The sequence below is a fragment of the Mustela erminea genome, chromosome 21, assembly GCF_009829155.1.
Source record: "Mustela erminea isolate mMusErm1 chromosome 21, mMusErm1.Pri, whole genome shotgun sequence".
Lineage (NCBI taxonomy): Eukaryota > Metazoa > Chordata > Mammalia > Carnivora > Mustelidae > Mustela > Mustela erminea.
The window spans coordinates 37,597,684-37,618,741 of NC_045634.1; the positions used below are offsets into that span (position 1 = coordinate 37,597,684).

The window sequence follows — 21,058 nt, forward strand, 5'->3', positions numbered from 1 at the left end:
AAACCCAGATCAAAATTTTCAATATTAGGGCACTGGTGATGCTATCTTCAACTTTCAAATACAGCAATACAGAGGTTATAGGCATAGCTTCTACAAATCAGAGCTTCTGTGTGCATGGCAGACATAGGCTGTAGTGTTTTGTGATTAGGTGTGTGATGCTGGACAGTGGGATCTCAGGGGTGTTATGCCACATGGTATTATGGCCTGAAATCCGCCCCCCCCACCGAAAGAAAGATATATTGGAGTCTTAATCCCCACTACCTTCTTTTTTTTTTAATTTTTATTTTTTTAATTTTCAGCATAGCAGTATTCCTTGTTTTTGCACCACACCCAGTGCTCCAGGCAATCCGTGCCCTCTCCAATACCCACCACCTGGTTCCCCCAACCTCCAACCCCCCACCATACCTTCTGATGTGACCAAACTTGATAGAGGGTGTTTACAGAGGTAAGCAAGTTAGAGTGAGGTCATTAGGGTGGGCTCTTAATCCAATATGACTGTTGTCCTTTAAGAAGAGGAGATTGGGACAGAGGGAAGACCGTGTGAAAAAGGCATAGGCAGAGAACGGCCACAGGCAAGCCAAAGGGACTGGCCTGGAGTAAGTGCTTCCTCATGCCCCTCAGAAGGAACCAACGCTTACAACCCCTTGACCTCCAGCTCTGTCCTCTAGAACCTTGATGTCGTACATTTCTGTTATTTAAGCCCCCAAGTGCAGGACACTCCATTAGGGCAGCCCAAGGAGACCCGCAGGCACGGCGACCTCTCACTCCCTGAATGTCCCCTCCTTTCCCTTTCTCACGGCACAACCCCTCAGAGGCTGGCTCCTCCCACTTCTCAAGTCTACAACCCAAACCTGCCAGTTCCACCCTCTGTCCCTCTTCTGTTACTGTAAAAAAAAGAAATAGAAAGTAAGTGCTTTTCAGAAAGTTGTGCCCGCAGTGACATTATGTGGATTGAAACTGAACAACCTCGGGGCTTCACTACAACTGGAGATAAAAGGTCAGATTCTTGGCCACCTTTCTCTGCCACATCTGCCTTTCTGATCCCAATCAAAACTAGGGCACTGTTAGAGAGAGACTCACAGAGGAAACACTTGAGGTCATTCCAGTAGTTCTTCAATTTGACCTGAAAAATTCTGGGCACATGTACATAAGGACCCCCAGGAACTGTGTTCTCCAAATGCATTTTGGCGGAGACAAAGGAAGTTGGCTGACCATTCTCTGGTCGATGGTAATGCATTTTTCTTTAAAGTAATGCATTCTTGGCATTGAGTTTATGCAATGATTGATTTTCTAATGTTAAAAAGCTCATTTGTCGCTTTCCCTTTTCAGGGAGTTGTAATTAACCGTCGAATATCCTTTGTTGATTTTAGTGCAGGGTGTTTGTTTTGGGGATTAGTTTGATATATTCCCTGGTTCCGTATTCCTAGTTGGGTCAGATTAATAGAGAACATTATTAAATTGGACTCGTCTGTGGAAAAGCTTAGAAGCAAACCCTCTCACCTCTAATTATAACAGCTCGGATTTGTAGGGCAGACTCAGCAAAACTTGATCTCGGTTTTGCAGACATAGATTGGGGAAGGATGGGTCTTTCAGGTCCTTGACTCTGAAATTCACTTGGTTTCTTGACTTTGCTTCCAGGTATCATTGGTAATTTTCTTTTAAAAATAATTTATTAGAGCATTGGCCAAAGAATGCATCGTCTTGAGAGTAATTACTGTGCCAATTTCTAATAGACTATTAGCTCACCCAACGGCATTTCATTTGTTGGAGTAGTTAACTTCCAAATGTCATGTGAAGAAATCAAATGAAAGGGAAACTGGACCCCATGATCTTGTGCAGATGGTGTTGTATTTTGAGTTAGATGCTGCCTCCATGATAAAGCACATATGACAGGCAATTACAAAGATAAGAAACAGCATCTTTGCAATGAACCAACGAACCCCATGTAGGAGACTTCAGATGGAGGTGGTTTTGGTATCATCTGCATCTGTGCCCATAATGTGACTGAATGCACGTGAGCATCCATTTTGTAGGGAGATGTAGCTGCTCAGACAGGGAAGGGGGCACCGTCAGTTTTTTATTATTATTATTATTTCTAAATTTGGATTTTTGAGAAATCATACCATCTCCCATAGAAGATTATTACTGTACATTTAGCCTGATTATTTTCAGAAATTTGTTAGAAATATATTTTAATGATCTTCACACAGGGAGATAGGGACATACACGCATCTGTTTGTCTGTGTATATCAGCACTATTGATTATGAATGGGAATCACCCCATGATGGGTTACTCTGTACTTCTCAGGGTGAAAACAGTGGGGATACTCTGTTATGAATCCTGCAAGTCTTGGAGAGACTTATGGTTTTCTTGAAGGTCTTATCATTTTCTATAAGAAGTGAGTAAACATATTGTTAGGCAGCAAAATGAGAGATTTTTTTTTTTGAAGCCAATGGCATAAAAAATGGGAAAGTCGTTTTCAAATTATGAAAATATGGAGATGTTAGTGACACAGGCCCTGATATTTTCTTCCTGGAAAGAAATATGGGGGAAAAGGGAGTCCCAAATATTTTGTGTTATTTATCACAGTGAAAAAGGCCATTGCACTGCAGTTTAAGGAGTATAAACTTCAGAGTGAGGCATTTGACACTGGGGGCTGGCTTGGCTCCCTACCCACTGAACTTTGAGTAAGTCTTTACTGTGTTTGGGCATCAAAGTCCCCACTTAAAATGAAGATAACATGGACATAATTTCTTAGTCTGAGGATTCAATGAGATGATTTAGGTAGTTCTTTAATCTATGGAATGAAGGAGAAAAAGTATACAAAGTGATATAAAAATATGATCAACCATTGGCTTTTAATATGACTATAGAATTATTGAAACAATATGTTTATTGCAGCATATTTATTATATGTCATATTTATTGAATTAACAAAATGATAATGTATTATGATGTAATACAAAGTGAAGAATGCTGGTTGACATTTTTACATTAATATTATTAAGGTGAGGGTATGAACTAGTTCTCCTCATTGTAGTAATAGTATTTAATAAAATCTGTAATAGAACATTGCTAGTATATTATATACATACACATTGCAAATATAATTTAGTGTATGTATGTACACATATAAGAGAGGATTTTTGAACTAATTTTAAAGTGATATATTGAGCTTTAAATTATGATTCTCAATTTATTCTTCAGTATTTGTGTGAACCTGTTAAAAACTTTATTCAGTGTCTCTGGGGTCTCGATTTCACTTGGAAAATAAAGATTGCTTCAATGGCCTACATTATCTCTTTCAAACAGAAAGATCAGTGAGCCCAAGAGGAAGCCCAGGTGACCTATAGTACATAGCTAGCCTTAGAATGGGGGGTCATTGAGGTTAAAAGATGGGAATTTGAGGGGGCATAGGGGCTGAAGGGATTGGGTAAAAATTCTCCCAACTTGAAGATGAGAACAATTATGTCTCCTTTCTTATATGTGCTCAAGAAGGGGAAATACTTGTTTGCTGGTCAACTAGCTGAGGCTTGAACAGATCTTGTAGAGAAGGACAGGGTCCATCCATTCCTTGGATGATTTTTATTGCATTCTTTCCGTGCTGGGCACCAGACTTACCACTGGACACACAGTGAGCACGAAAGGAGAAATTGAAGGAGATAGGATATATTAGTCAACCTCTGAAAACCTTTGTGGATTTTTGTTGGTCTGTACCTCTTTGCTAATGACTAATGACACCCCAAATCATCCCAGGTGGAATCTCCTCCTGAGGCTGACAGCAGGAATTGAAGGTTATGATTTCATGTCAGCTGCAAATGACTGGCTCTTCATTCCAGGCATTTGGGGGAAATGAATATAAGTGTGAACTTCCAGTTGTGCAGCTGAGTTTTCTGTTCTCTCTGGAGCCTCCATTACCAAGCAGTTACCAGAGTGGTACTGTCCTCCCCTTCATCGTGGAAACTGAAGTCAAAGGACTCTACTGGCTTGTGAGCGGGCTCCATCCATATGCCATCTGCAGGGCCATGGGACAGACACCATGGTGTCCTATGAAAAAAAAAAACAAACTGATGGTTATTGTTTTACTAAAGCTACTGTGTTCTTGGATGTTTTTATTGGAGCTTCTCCAGAAATTAGAACAAAATAACAGGAGAGAGCCACAATTAACCAAGGACCAGAGTGCCCCAGAGACTAACTTATAAGGTTAGTTGATTCGTTTATAACCCACCTACTTACAGAGTAACTGCACTGGCTGCTCACTTGGTTTAGTTCCCTGTGGAAAAGTCAGCAAAACCTGAATTTAAATTTTAGATTCGTCACTGACTCATTATACCTTTTTATGTGTTACCTCACTCTCCTTCTGACCAAGGCTGAGCTTCAGGTGAACCACAAGTCTGGACTGTCATGGAGTTGTTTATTGGAATATATTCAAATTCCAGTTTTTAAGTAATTGGTAGTTTCTAAACATTAGGATGCTTCATTTCATTACCCATTGTAGTAGTGCCGTTAATGAAAATGAAGTTTAAGCACCAAGAGCTGTATGGGAGAGTTAGAACCAGGAGCCCTTGGAAAAAGAGGCAATTTTCTACAATCCAATGCATTTTGCATTGCCTATGGCCAATTTTAGTAATCAGCCTTCAAGAATATGGTTAGAAAATCTGCATAATATTATTAAAATTTAATTTAAATTGCTGAGCAGTCATTTGCCAATAGTTCATTTAGTGTTGGAAGAAACAATTTGGTCAGGTAGCGGGTGATAACCTCTAAACCCACAGAAACTATAATCTTCAATCATTTTCCTTTATGATTGTCTCTCAGACTCATTTTATTATCTCTGTTGCTTTCCTACTATTACCAAGGAATCTAGTTTTTCGGCTTTATTAATACTTGTGATTTATTGATGTGTTTTAGTTTTACTCTTGATTTTCCTTTCATATTTTGGGAAAAACCCCTATGAGATATTTTGTAGGCTATCTATCTATCTATCTATCTTTCTATCATCTATCAACATCTTTCTCCATCTCTTTATCACTTATATCCATATATGTCTATATTTCTCTTTTTCTTTTTTCCCATGAAATGGTAAACACACTATTTGCTTGGTTTATGAGCTGAGAAATTCCAAGCTGGTTACCTCTTTAGATGTGCTAGGGAAATTCTTCTGGCCCTAGACACATTTATTCATTTACTCTCCCACTAAATAAAAGGTTAATGTATGTCACTGGAGGGAAAAATCATGAGCAGATATCTATAGTAGTGTTTTCTAGCATAGATACAATAGAGTTTTGTTCTTAAGGTTTTGTTCTTACCTTTTTGCCCTTCTACATGCTTATATCCTAGGCATGAAAGAAAAAAAAGAGAGAGAGAGAGAGAGAAGAAAATTTTTTTGGTCCTTGATTCTGAGATGAAGACCCTAATTTGCCTGTAGTGCCTACTTTATTGAGATTTTAAATTAGCAATAGCTTAAATTCATGTTGGATATTTCTAAGGAATTGTAATTAAATTTTCTGAAAGAACCAATAAAGCTTTTCTTACAGAAATGTGGGAAGGTTTTGAATTTCCAACAGTGGGAAAGGAAGGGTGACATCTTGCTCTGAGCTCGCTCTTCCCTTCGCTATGTCCTGTTTCTCCCACAGCCTTCCCTGCTTACATCCCAGGTTTATTTCTTCTTTCATTTCCGTGTTTTTCAAAAACTTTTTAAATAAAGCATAGCCAAAATCTCAGGTCGGCAGTTCTGAGGATCTATTAGTCCACACGGCGTTCACTGTGTCTTTCAGGAGGCAGCTCGGTCTCTCTTTGCCGGTCCGTCTCTCACGTGGGTAGGAATGAGGACAACCGACGGACTGATTCGTTTGCGGCCACGGTTACCATTCCCTGACCAACCGTACCCCATGGCCAGGCAACCACGGGGGAGGTTTTACTATCTTACTGGCAGGTGGTGAATCTCAGGCTGAGATCGGTGAAGTGAGTTGTCCATGATCAGAACCAGCACGTGTGTCTGTGTTGATTCTGTCACACCAGGATGCTCTCATGACCCTCCCACTCACCAGACTAGAGAAAGCTGGCCCCCAAAATGTCGATTCCCATGAAAACTAGCCCTAAGGAAAGTGTATCTGGTCCTTGCGTGGTTTCCTGATGCCGGACTGAAAGCGTGGTAAGGTCACTTGCAAACGTGGGAGACTGAGTGTTGTGGCACAGTGGCAGGAGGTGGTTGGACTAGTCTTGTGACACACCTGAATCGTGCTTTCCTTTCCTTTAGCTTTCTCTCTGGATGGACTTGCTTTCCGCTGCATGAAATTTTGTTTTATGTTCCTAAGAAATGATCCCCCCTTTAGGGTTCTTTACAACATTTGTGCCTGTGGCTTCCTACAGGATTCTAGAAGCAGATGGACAGAAGTCACTTACTTTTCTATATCCTGGTGTAAGCCATAAGGCGTGGGTTTGCCCCAGAGACAACCTAGCTTGCCAAGTCAGAGCCTTTCCTTGTAATTAGCCATTTATATGCTGAGCTACCGGGTCACCTTCCTTCCACAGCTTTTTTTGTTTGCTTCAAATTAGAAAGGGCTTTCTTCCTTCCTTCCTCGTGCTGTGGGTGCTAAAGATGTCCAGGAGATTTAGAACGGCTCAAGATCCTTCTCAGCTGAGTCCTGCTACCCTGCATTTCTCGGTTCGTTTCTCGGTTCTGTCTAGTATTTATTTACTTACTTATTTATTTTTTTATCTTTGTCCATCTGTTTGCTTTCAAGGTCTGCAAATACAAGGAATCCCTTCCCTCTGTCTGTCCTCATTTTCAGAGACTCTTTGTCCTTCAAAACAAAGAGAAGGATTTTTTTTGATGCTAGCATTGCTTTCTTAAGTGTCTGACATCGCCCCTGTCCCCAGGGCATGGATGAAGGCAGTGTGACATGTTAAGTCCCAGGGTCTTGCGATTATTCTGGTAGTTCACCTGCTCTTACCGTCATTGTCTGTCTCAGCCTCCAGCACAGTGTTAATGGCATATTGGGTTCTGGCAAAGTAAGCAGCAAGTGCGTACTGCTTTGTATCCAGTTATGCTGAGAAGTACTTGGGAAATCAGAGAAGACAGGGAGAATTACAACAACAACAACAACAATAATAATAAAGGGTCTAAAATATGACCATCGGTGCTCAAATTCAATGTGGCCTTTATATTTTCAAAATTATATTTTAAAAATATATTCCTAACAATTTATGCATATGAATATTCATTGCTAGTGGTCCGACGTGAAATAGAAAACGTGACTGCAGTGAAATACAGCAGGTGGCCCCTCAGAGACAATAGAACCATCACTAAGAGGCACAATTTGGTCTCAACCACTCTGAGATCCCAGCCCCAACACAGCCACTGGCTGGTTATCAAATACGGCCAATGCTCACTTCGCCACAGTGTTCTCTAGGGGAGCAAGACGGACAGGACGCAGACAGATGTCCTTCACAGGGCTTGCGTAGAGGCATTGGCTTCGTTGTTGATGGAGGCGAGGAACCCCAGGATCCGCTATCGGCAAGCTGGAGAACAAGAAAAACCTGGGGTATAATTCAGCCCAGTAGGAAGACCTGAAACCAAGGAAAACAGTGGACGTGGGAGGGAGGGCAGTGGGGTTTACGTCTTGGTCAGAATCTGAAGGCGGGAGGACCAGGAGGGCCGCTGTCCCAGGGCCGGAGAAGGCAGGTGTCCAGGCTTTAGCAAAGAGCAAATCCACTCTTCCTCTGCCTTTTCATTCCGTTCAGGCCCTCGGGAGAGGGTGATGCCAGATACTGTCCTGAAGCAGGAGATGCTGTGGTTCGAAGTTAGAGATTTCTTAATGATGTCATCCGTCTCTACCACCTCCCTGGGCTTGGGTTCATCTGCACCCTGTGCTCAGTGCTGTTTTTTGTCTTTAAAGATTTTGTTTATTTGAGAGAGAGTGTGTGTGTGTGCAGGAGCCGGGGAGGGGCAAAGGGAGAGGGAGAAGCAGACTGCCCACTGAGCAGGGAGCCCAATGTGGAACTTGATCCCAGGACCCTGGGATCATGACCTGAGCTGAAGACAGACACTTCACCGACTGAGGGACTGGGTGCCTCCTGTGCTCAGCTTGTAGTGTATCTGGCTCTGTCCTAGTTCTCTTGGGGAGACAGTGATGGCTGCTAGCATGGCCAGCACTAAACCTAGGTCTCCACTCTCAGCCCAATACCGCCTGGTCTCTGCTGACGGGAGCGTACTACCTCTGAGTGGTTAACCATCCCTGGTTTTCTCCTTCTCCAAGATGGAAGGAAAAATATTCTTCCAAACCTGTTGTGTTTTTAGTTCACTCTGTAGCGTTGGAGGAATGCTTTCCTTTTTATTAAATGTGAAGAATGATTATTTTTATGAGGCAATAATAAAATTGGCCATTTTCTTAGAGTCTACTGTGTACCAGAGGTACATTAGATTATACATTCTATTGAGGTTACCTTGGTGAGGAGGCGTGATGATTCTTATTTTACAGGTAAGGAATCAAAAGCTCCTATGAATTAGGTAAATTTTCTGAGTCATAAATAAACAACAGACTCAGACTTCCCTGTTTCTGAATCCATGTTCTCAAATATTCCATCCTTTTTCTTTGACTTTTAATGAGAAATCAATATGAAATCATCACACAAAGCTTTTACTGCACTTTTGTATGTAAACTTGTGATAATGTGCCCTCACCAACACGTGTTTGGCTGACAGGGATGAACCAAAGACACAACTCAGGCAACACAGGACACCCGGATTTGCTTTGTGTTCCAAAAATATGCCCCCAAACCTAGCAATGTTCAGCTTGCACTGAAAGGTTTCCCGGACTTACTGCCTGAAATAAAACTTAATAGTAGATGGGTGCCATCTTCTCCTTCTTAGAATCTCATTGTGTCACATCTTCCAACACACTGAAGATGGTGGTGACATTTCATTTAGAAGCTATTGGCCCTGTTGATGATACTTTCTAATGCAGGGATTCTTGAGCCATATTTTACCACTTGTTAAATATTGTTTTAAAGGCGAATTCATTTATTTATTTTGCGTATCACCTGTATGTCTACTGTAAATCACTGGTTGTATGGAATGAGTTGATGGAGAAAGTTATGATCAAATAACTCTGTTAATCAAACTTGAAACTCGAAATGCCCGTATGCCGGCTTGCCGCTCCGTGCCTGTAAGCTCGTATGGCTGAGGACGGGATCTCCTCTCATCCGTCAACAAAGGTATCCAAGACTCCCTGATTAAACCCAATGCTGTCGCTGGCTGGTGTGGGTCCCATGCGAGGTCCTGATGAAACTGCTGGGTGGTCAAGGGTTTATTACAGAGACACACTTTCCAGCTGAAACATACTCAAATGCCATTTTTAGCTGGCGATCCTCATCAAGCCTGTCGTGAAAAAGTCATCATGTGTTTGCTTGAGTGATTACTGGAATGTCCAGACTTCGAAGAGCCCAGCTAAACAAAAACTGCATTTTCCCCGGGAAAGCTAAAGAGGTGCTTGACCATTGTAAGCTCCTGGAGACCTGCACCCCGGTGCAAGATTACAGAAACTGTTAACAGCTTTGAGGACATTTCACGGTGTTTTAAATTATGTATTAGATAAAATAGCTTTTTATTGACTTTTAAAAATCAAGTAGTGGAGTTTTAGGAGTCAGAGACCACGCTGGCTGCTCTGCCGTGCCTACAGCCGTCCCAGGGAGGTTCCCAAGTGTGCCTATAAGGGGAGTTAGAGACGCGTCTTTACCTTCCTTGTCCATATCTCATGTAGAAATAGTTTGGGAAAAGACACTTTACAACAGTGCGGCAGGAGGAAGTGGATGAGAGGGCAGACACATTTCTCTTGAGTCTGATGAGGATGCTTTTGGGTAGGATTGTAAACATTCAGAGATGAGACTGTACAGACGACCTAGGAAAACTTCCTCATTTACAGATGAGAGTCCTTAAGCCAAGACAGAATAACTATTAAAATATTTCCTTTGGGGCATCTGGATGGCTCAGTGGGTTAAGCGTCTGCCTTCAGCTCAGGTCATGATCTCAGGGTCCTGGAATCAAGTTCTGCGTTAGATTCCCTGCTCAGGGGGAAGGCTTCTTGTCCCTCTGCCCCTCTCTCTGCTCATGCTTTTTCTCTCTCTCTCAAATAAACAAATAAAAATCTTTAAAAGTATTTAAAAGTATTTGCCAAATTAAACAGATTTCAGGACAGAAATGAATAGCCACTGAAGCCACGAATATCATCGTTTACACCAGTGCTCCAGTCTTGCGTCTCTGCAGGGGACAACTCCGCTCGGACTCACTTCAGGCTTAGACGTCACTTGAGGTTTTATTTCTAAGGGAATCTTCTTGCAAAAGAAAAGCATGACTCTGACCAGGTATCCTAAATACCTATGACATTCAGGAAGAAAATGACTTTAAATAATCAATTCACTCTTTTAATTTTAAGTATCTAACTAGGGTTCTGCTCAAAATGAGGAAAAAAGTAGAGATGCCGTGTCCATTTAGTTCAGGAACATTTTCTACTCTTTGAAATAGAATTAAATTATTAGTAGAAAATTCTTGTTTTAGAAAGAAGAATCAGTGCTGATTGAATCACTAAACTGTTCATTATTATTCCTTCCTTCCTAATCCTGCTTTGTATTTATTAATGTGTATATCGTATTGGAAGGGACACTGACTGACATGACAGGTGACCTGAAATCTATCTTTTCCAGTGTGACAAAAGGAGTCATTTCTGAAATTCCCCTTGAAAGTTATATTTGAATGCTAAGCAGTTATGTGATTATTGAGGGCTTATTGGCTCTTTTTCAAGAAAGACAAGGCATTTGTCTACCTATTTCCTATTATTTCCCACTAACTAACCACCAATGTTACTTTCAGTGCTTAACTTGGACTGTAGCACCATGATCTATAAAATGTGAATAATAATGTTTCGCCTTCCCCAAATGATGTGATAATTTTATAACTCAGATTAAATAATTCATAGGATAAGAATGTATATATATATAAATATATATATATATATTTATATATATTTACATATTTACAATATATATACTCTGATAAAACTTTAAAGTAGAACTAAACATAAATTTATAAAGTTATCTTTGTGGGAAACATCAATTCTCCAGATATCTGAGGAAAGGTATTCTGTTTTCTTTTAGAAGGTCTGCATCTATAATCTGCTGATATGTTTTATTCTTCCAACAAATTAGTTCCGTGGTACATGCTTTAATAAATCATGAGTCTGTAAATAAACAGTGACAACTCTCTTCACCAGAAAGACCGAGTGAAAGATAAGAATTTGTTATTCCTTAAACATTGGTTGTAGATTAGAGGATACTGAGTTCAGTTTATAGTCTGGTCATGCAGTCTGTGGTTTGAACTGAGTCTAGGATGATTTAGAAAGTGTGTTATGGAGATTGCAATAGGTGCTGGAAACACCCTTTCTCTATGCTTGTCCCCCATCCTTTCTTCTGAGCTCCAAACACAAAGGTCCGCCTGCCCCACTGAAACATGTTTTGCACCTCCGGGTCTCAATGCCGTGACAGAATTCTCTGTCCTGTGTCAGAAAATGAGCCTCCTCCAGTCCACCCACTTGCTTAACGCACTTCTCTCTCTTGTTCTACCTGAAGTTCTGCCTGAAGCTGCCAGGTCCTGCCGATTGTAGCCTCTGAGGGTGTCCCAGTCCATTCACTTTGTTGGGGTGGGGGAGAGAACATTTTCTGTACTTTTTTAAAGGTTCTTCCAGCTGGTCTAAGAATTGAATTGACATGAGACAGATTAACAGGAAAACATCAAGTGAAATTTTGCATATGTAAGAACTCTACCTGCATGAGAAGTTCAAAGAAAGGAAGATAAAATAGTGTCTGCACCATCCTGAGCTATGGAATGGGAGGGGGGCCTGGGGCTTCACAGTTCCTCCTTCAGGCAGACGTCAGAATGGCCTCACCAAAATACAGATGGATGTGTGTCACGACGCAGCTGAAATCCTCTGAAGGGGTTCTGAAATATAAAACATAAAATCCAGGCTCTATACCGTATTTCTGAATAACATTTTCTCTAATTACCTCTCAGTCTTTGCTTTACATGGTGCCCCCGTCAGTGCCACCCTGGCCTTTGATCAGTGTTCTCCTGACTCAGGCAGGGCCTCCTCCTCTCCTGAAGGTGCCTTTCAGGACCTCTGGCCTGAGGCATGGTGCTTCAGTACTGAAGCATTAACTGAGGTCCCTCTGCCTTAATTTAAATAACTTTCTTCACTTTTTTCATTTCTTTCAGTACTTGTTCTGTCTCTTTGTAACACTAATTACAGTTTTTTACAGGCTGTAACTGTATATTTGTTTCTGAGCCAGTTTGTCTCATCAAGTCATGGTAAAATCTCACAACTATCTTCTAAGGTTTAAGAGGTAAAGGAAAAGCTCGATTTTATCCACTACCGATGACACCATACTTTGTACCCATCCTGGCACATAGTAGATAATGAACATTGTCAAGGGAGTGCAGGAACAGGTTTTTCTCATTCTCTCATTGGCAGGACATGTGAAATATATCGTAGATATGCTCCCTATTCTCCCATTGGACAATGTTAGATCATTTCTATAGATCTATTTGCCTAGAGTGAAAATAATCCACTCCGCTAAACACTGTGTATAAGGGGGCACCACTACTGGTCCCCAAAGCCATTTCTCCAAAAAGTCTATCCATTCGTCAGTATGAAGAAGATATTAAGAATACTTATATTTATCTTATCTACTTCACAGAAATTCAGTAATGCTCAAGATAGATCAAGTTGAATACTATCAAATTAGGAGATATTTCTTCTTGGAAGTGATCCAACATTTGTCACTAACAAAATGGCCACTTGGGATAACCTAAAACTCATCACAAAATGTGGCTGAGTTTATTCAGAACATGAACAATGTGAGGAGTTAGAACTTTACAGAATGTGTGTTTGAGTAACTATATATGTCATTAGGACATACATATAAGTTTAGTTAGCTTATCTTTTGGAAAACACATAGAAATCATAGGATAATTCCTCATCTAAATGTAACTCTTTTATAAGTATTTATATTAATGGGTCTAAAGAAAATTTTATTAAAATGAAATTCTACAAATCCTTGAAAATAACAAAAATATGTACAAAGAATTTCATAGACATTTACATACCTAAAATTTTCTAATTAATAATTTTCATAAAAATAACATGGTCAGTTAAAGTATTCAGAAAATATAGTGCTGGGGCACCTGTGTGGCTCAGTCATTAAGCATCTGCCTTCAGCTCAGGTCGTGATCCCAGCATCCCGGGATCCAGCCCCCCATCAGCTTCTCCCTCTCCAGTCCCCCCTCGTGTTCGACTCTCACTGTCTCTCTCTGTCAAATAAATAAAATCTTAATAAAGTAAAATATAGCACTTATACATTATAAACTTACGGTGAAACATTTTCTTACTGTTGGTTGCTCCAATTATGAACTACTATCCATATACTGAAATTTAGTGTCATGGTAATTAAAAAAAAAAACAACTTTAAAATCATACCTTTGGTAGTATAATATTTTTCCATTTTCCCTAAATAAATAAAGTTAACATATATTTATTGAGAGCTATGATATTCAAGGCAGCAGGAAGGATGAAAATGTGTATGGATGTTCTGCCCTGTAAGGATTTTTATACCATTAGGAGGTGGTAATAGGCACCATTCGGGTAAGAGGTAAGCATGTAGGGGGAACAGACAGCCAGTGCTGAGGTGATCAGATATTACAGGGTCCATGGTACATGTGCCTCTTAACTTCTTTGCCAGGGCAGACATTACCAATCTATCACAGAACCTTTCTTGCTCAGCCTTAGAGCAAGAAGCTACTTAAAGAGATATTCTGGGACGCCTGGGTGGCTCAGTTGGTTAAGCAGCTGCCTTCGGCTCAGGTCATGATCCCAGCGTCCTGGGATCAAGTCCCACATCGGGCTCCTTGCTCAGCGGGGAGCCTGCTTCTCCCTCTGCCTCTGCCTGCCTCTCTGTCTGCCTGTGCTCGCTCTCCCCCCCCCCCCCCCGATAAATAAATAAAATCTTAAAAAAAAAAAAGAGATATTCCAACTTCCACTTCTAGAAACATGAAGTTGATGTTCTTTTCTCTATTTTACTCCCCAAGTACAACTAAAATCCCTGGAAAGTATATTAAAAAAAAATTGTAAGAGAACTCTGAAAGGTAGAAAGAAGATGATAAACTGGTTTAGGATCTCAGAATAGAAGGAATGACTTAGTGGTGGGATTTTTGGGTTCTCTTTACTGGTTCAAATCCCTAACAGGATGCTGTGGAAGCTGGTCATCTTGAAACACCAATGGTCACAGGCAACAGAAAATTCCCAAGAGAAAAGCCTGTTCTAGAACAGGGAATGGGCAGCCAGATAAGACAGGAAATATTTAGTCAATAATCACTCTCCATCCAAATCTTACAGAAAAACCAGTGGCTGTACCCTACCACCAACTGCAAAGACCAAATGGAGAGTTTTTAAGGCTCTCTTAGATGCTCCAACCATCCTCATTGGGTGGTGGTAAGAAGGCTGTGAAGCAGCATCAGTGATGGCACTTGGGAAACTGGACCCCAGCTCACCTGTTGGTGATGAGCTCCCCTTCACTTCTCTTGCTGGGGTGGTATTATAGGACACATATTTGGAAGTCAGAAATGTGACCGTTCCTCAACCAGGACAAAGCCATCATGTCAGTGGATGCCATATGGGAACCAGTAAAGAAGTGCCCCCTACTCTCCCAGCTAGGGAAGTATCAGCAGAGACCTGGAAATGAGCTGGAATTCCCACCTTATGCAGCAAAGACCCCACTTACCTGCACTTCTACCCCCAACCTGAAGGTAGAAGTGGTACCTCCCTTCAACTACTAGAGTGATGTTAGATAAGGCTTAGAAAAACACAAGACTTAAATAAAAGCCAGAATCTTATGAATGACATAATGTTCACAATGTCCAGGTGTTAATGCAATATCACCTGTCATACCAAGAAATGGGAAGATATCAAACTAAATGAGATGAGACAATCAATAGAAGCCAAAGCCAAGATGACGCAGATACTAGAATGCTCTAAGATTCTAAAGCAGCCATCATCAACAATTATAATTTAGATGAGCATTTTATTATATTATGCCTATGAGTCTACATAAATAATTAAGAAAAAAGGAAGTCTCAGCAAAGAAATAGCAAGTATAAAGAATAACCAAATGGGATGATTAGAACTAAAAAATACAATAATTGAAATAAAGAGGAAAAACTCTCAGTAGATGGAGTCAACAGCAGAATAGGGAGGACAGAGGAAAGTTGCTCTTTCCTCTGAATCTAAGATAGAATGATTGAAATTACTCACTTTGAAAGACAGGGAGAAAATGTGCTTAAAAAGACATGAACTCAGCCTCCCAGAACATGGGACTTAACAAATGACCTGATGTGTGTCATCAGAGTCTCAGAAGAAGAGCAGGAAGATGGAGAAGCTGACAAAGTATTTGGAGAGATATGGCTGAAAGCCTCCCAAATTTGGAAATATATGTAAACCTAACAGATTCAAAAGGTTAAGTGAACCCCAAATACCAGAAACCCAAAGAAATGCACAACAAGGCACATCATGGCAGAATTTTCTCTGAAGATTAAAGACAAAGAAGGAAAAAAAAAAAAAAAGCCTAAAGGAAGTCAGGCAGAAACAATGGATCACATATAGGGAAATAAGGATTCTAGTTACAGTAGATTTCTCATCAGAAACCCTGGTGGGTAGAAGGAAGTAGAGCAGCATTTTTTAAGGGCTGAAAGAAAACAACCCAGAATTTTATAGTCAGCAAAAATATTGTTAAGGTCTTTTATCTAATAGGCTGGTAGTGAATAAGTGACATGATCTCTATATTATCTGTCCCTAATGCTTACTGGGTATTAAAAAAATCACTGTTACTTGGGCTACAACATGATTATAAACACAAATCAAACACAGGCACAAATATTATAGAGTAGAGCTAAATTATAGATGGCAATTTGAAATATTTTTCTATTAGAATTATTTTTAAGGAAGATTTTATTTATGTATTTGGGAGAGAGAGAGAGGCAGACTACAGAGGGATAGTGAGAGGGAAAATCTGACTCCCCATTGATCTGGAAGCCCAACATGGGCCTCAATCTCAGGAGCCTGAGATAATGACCTGAGCCAAAGGCAGATCTGAACTGACTGAGCTGCCCAGATGTCCCTCTTCTATTAGAATTCGTAATTTATATTTATATTTATATATACATATATATGTTTGTGTGTGTGTGTGTATATATATATACACACACATATATATGTGTTTGTGTATGTATGTGTGTATGTATATATATATATCTTTGTGTGTGTGTATATATATATATATAGTGACATGCATATACATACTTTTTTTAAGATTTTATTTATTTATTTGACAGACAGAGATCACAAGGAGGCAGAGAGGCAGGCAGAGAGAGGAAGGGAAGCAGGCTCCCTGCTGAGCAGAGAACCCGATGTGGGCCTCCATCCCAGGACCCTGGGATCATGACCTGAGCCAGAGGCAGAGGCTTTAACCCACTGAGCCACCCAGGCACCCCTATAAATTTTAATTGATAGAAAATTCTTATATGCTTAAATTGTATACTTAAAACCCTTCAGAAATCCATTGTCTGCATTTGAGGGCTTGGCTACATCACTGCATTCTTCTTCATCATGCTTTCGGCAGAGCGATTTGCAATGTTCTCTTGTAACGCAGGTCCTCTTCTCTACCTCTTAGCACATCCTGTTCTTTATAGAGCATTTCGTGAGCACTTGTCCCTGAGCTTATCAGTCGTCCTTCATTTTTGTTTATGCTCCTTTCGTATTTGATGCTCAGCTAGTTTTTTGGTTATAAACCAGGTACCTATCAGATTTCCTCCATGTTCGGTTTCAGATGTTTTTATTTAAACATATGTCTTACCTTAACCAGGCCATAGGAATCCCTACTGTGGGGTACTATTTTTACTCTAAGCTTTATGGTAGGGGGATTGATCTCCCTCTGGGTTTGCCCAGCCTTATGAGTGGGGTCCAGATAATGAAAATGTAGACATTCCATTGTGAGGTAATGGGTGTGTGAGCTAAGGTATTGAGAGTATGAAGCAGATGTTCAAATCAGTGGACAGTGCTTAGCCGCCTAGCAGATCAGGGCTGTGAGAGAAAGAAGTGAATGAAAGAGTCCGACCAGACTGACTGGAGGAAGTTTGTCAGGACAGCTACAGTGAAGGTCACTTCTCCTGGGCTTCTCACCCAGAACCTACACACATTTAGCTTGAGATGTGGGCATTGCTCAAGGGGACTAAGAGGATATCAGGGCATGAGAATCACAAGTCTAAGGTGATAGTCAAAGCCCAAGAATCACTGAGCTTTTTGAAGGGAAAAAATGGAGAAAGAAAAAAGAAAAAAGGACAGAAAAGCGAATGGTACCCTGTTGAAACTTGACGGGCCGTGGAAAGAAAGGGTCCCTGTTAGTTACAGGAACAGTCATTTAAATTGGGAAAAAAATCAGAGAAGCATTTAAACCTACAAAGACAAGAATGGCTACCGTTTGGTCTTAAATACGTAAGAAAAAAAATCCCACATAGGCTTCATGTTCTAAAGAGGAATAGGGTTACTGGACAGTGGAGGAGCTCTTCCACTTACGTATTTGAAACCAAAATGTTAAATATTTTCATGATATGTAATGGAAATAAGCTGATTACTGACTTCCTCTGCCTCTTTGCTTTCTTTAATAAAGAGATTACAAGGAGTTTATCCTGTCAACTCGTATTTCTCTTTACAAAACAAATAAGTATAAATGATGATCATGTATATAACTACTACTGCTAATACTAATAATGCATTCCTATTTATTGGATGCCTACATTGTATGAACCCAGTGGTAGTTGCTCTGTATACATTATGTCATTTACTCCACACAATTCTCTCTGAGGTGGCCTTTATTGACCCGAAAGCAATGAGGCAACTTTCATTAAGCCTTTTAACTGAAATCATAGAGCTGGCAAATGTCAGAGACACAAGCTAATATAGAAATCTGACTTTAAAGTGAGATTTTAAGGGATGAGTAGGCGATTGTTCACTTAGGTTGGCAGGAACTATAATGTTATATTCGTATAGTAAAAAAAAAAAATGAAGAAGATTTATTCCCTTCAGCTATAATAAAAGTAAGAACCTTCTGCATATTTTGAAAGTCATATGCATTTAGGTCATTGGCCTTTAAAAAGTGATCTTAAGAATATCTGCCACTTAGTAATCATAGAAAATTTTTAGAGGATGAATAGATGAGACAACACTAGACATTAATGGGAGGCTCCTTCATCCCATGGACCTAAATTTCTAGTCTGTAAGGGTTATGCCATCTATCTTCATTGAATCAGAAGTCTGAGAATGTCATGGTTGATTGATTGCCAACCTTTCTGTAAGCCCCACCAAACAGCCTACTGTTAAGACAGTCTAGAGAGGCCAAAACCATAGCTCAAGGCCAAACAAAGATTCCCTGCAGTTGATCAGATGACAGAAAGTGGGTCTCCTTAAGTCCTTGGAATCAGGGTTCATGTGTGAAATAAGCTTCCAGATTTAGCAGAAGTTGTTAGAAAGCTTGTCTGTTTTGGCCTCCAGGGTATGAATCCCTTTAAGGTAGGGTTTCATGGATATTTGCAGAATGTTACCTGCCAAAAAAACGTCATTTCATTTGATGCTCACCCCAAATGAGAGCTAGAAGGTAGCTGGGCACTAAGCATGCTTTAGCAAGGAGCGAAATTTGGGTTTGTGAGAATGAACAAATGATTGAATGAAATCCGAGAGGAATTGGAAGGAAACAAGGGATGGGTGACCAAGAGATCCAGTCACAAAGGACATTCACTGCATTCAATAAATTAAGATGACGTTTTGCAGATGCTCAATTCATTGCCTCAATAAAGCAATGGCTTTGGAAAGCCAGAAGTTAATAATTATTTTAAATACTTGGTCCAAAATCATGTCTATATATCTGCATTTTTATCCCCTATCTATTGCAAATGTTTATTAGAATAATATATATTACATATGTATTATATATATGTATGTTTTAGACAGTTGAAATAGCTTATTAGACATTTAAGCATGTAAACATTGTTTTAGCTCTCTCATAATTTTCCATTGTATTTATTGAAGGTTGTGCTAAAGAAACAACAGAACAGCCAAAAGACGCAGAGTGAACCTCGGGTAGTTCATAGGGCTCTCGTAGGATTCGAAGGTGGCCTCGGGAGTCACAGGTCTGCTCTGTGGCCCAGGTTCTACACAGAGTCCCTCTGATTCCGTGGGCGAGTCGTTTTCTCCTTCTGACCCTCAGTTTTCTTTATCTGTAAAACTCTAAGTTTATATAAAGTCATTCAACCTATCTTTTCAGCTCTAATAAGCTACGTGTGTTTTTTTTTATTAGAATAATGTGGAAACATTTTAAATGACTCAAACTTAGAATCCACCTGATGAATAATATGTTAAATATCGATCGCATACCCCGAGGCCAGTTCTCTAGTTACTGGAAAAGTTCTCTTTGACAAGGGCACCTGGACTCGGTTTGTGTCGTAGGGAGTGACGCTCCGTCTCTTGGTCCTTCTTACTGTTTTCTTTACTGCAACTTAGACTCACGTCCCTTGAGATGTATTTTATGTCGGTTTGTGGTGTTTTGTTTCCTTATATCTCATGGTAGAAGAGTCTGGACCGGAGCTAGGAAAGTGAAGAAGGCGGTGTTTACCCCGACCTCTCCCGCCGCCTTCCTGTCGCGGAAACTTGTCCGCTTCCCTCCTCCCACTGTCTGCGTGGCCTCACCTGCGAGCAGCCCGCTTAGCGCTGCGGTCTCTGCTCTGGGTGCCTCCCCTGCGCCTCCCCCTCCTCTTCCTCCTCTTCCTCCTCCTGCTTCCTCCTCGAGGGCTTGGGTTCTGACAGGTAATTTATAAAATAACACACACTATATTTGTAGATGCATCAATGATCTTGGCTCAGTGACTTGCATTTTACTAGAAATGCCTGGGGCTTCAAGGAACAGGAGTCATGGGGGGAGGGGAAGGAGCCCGTACGGGGAGGTTAGACGGCGGCTTCAGTTCTGATTCCTGAGAGATCTCCGCACCGAGGCATCAGTAGATTTTTGCGATGGTAGAGATGCTGTTCCCTCCTTTCTTTGCAGTATTCGATGAAGTAGAAAGCATGACCCTTTGGCATCCTGAGCGTGGCCGTCCAAGAAAACACCTCAGTGTGTTTCAGCGGTTTCACAGCAGTCAGACTTACCTTCCCGGATCCTAATCACACAGATGCTCTATTCTGAGCAGTTTTCCATGGCTTCTCATCAACCCTCAAGATCCTTAAAACATTGAAAATGTGTCCACTTATCCCACACATGAGAAATATAAATATCTCTCTGCTCTTCTATGCACTGGCCATGAACCATAGCAATGGAGCAACGAAGTGTCATAACATCTTGTAAGAATAACTGTGTTTCTGCCATTTCTTTCCAGCTGTGTCCTGTGGAATCCCCGAGTCCCCAGGAAATGGTTCATTTACGGGCAACGAGTTCACGTTGGATAGTAAAGTGACCTATGAATGTAACGAGGGCTTTCAGCTGGAAGCCGGCCAGCAAGCAGTCGCTGTGTGTCGGGAAGACGGATTATGGAACAACACAGGGAAGCCTCCCACGTGTAAACGTGAGTGTCCAGGGCCTTTGCATATCCTGGCAGATTTAATTTGGAGTGAGATTCATGGGTGAGAGCTCCAGATTACGAAGTACAGAGACCCTCTTCTATATCAAGTGAGGCCCTGGTCTCTTGCATTGTGGTGATATTAGAGCCAGTCTAAATTTGAAATAGCTAAGAATAAATGGATAAAGAAACAATAAGATAAAAAAAAAAAACCAGTCTATTCCCCAGAAAATGCTGCAACCATATAAGAGAAGCTCAGCCTCCTTGAAAATTGGTCAGACAGAATCACGTCAGTTCCGTCAGGATCTAGACCCTATGATTTATGCAGCAAACCTTGGCCATGCTGTCACTTTC

General features: G+C 40.7%; 1 protein-coding gene across 2 annotated transcripts in view; it reads left to right on the forward strand.

The window, feature by feature from the left end:
- CSMD1 (CUB and Sushi multiple domains 1) overlaps positions 1–21,058 on the forward strand; it is a 1,941,062-nt gene that overhangs the window by 1,821,171 nt on the left and 98,833 nt on the right. For both annotated transcript variants that reach the window (XM_032328946.1, XM_032328947.1), the window contains one exon: positions 20,525–20,710. In XM_032328946.1, the coding sequence (XP_032184837.1) occupies positions 20,525–20,710 (186 nt within the window). The remainder of the gene's footprint in view (positions 1–20,524; positions 20,711–21,058) is intronic.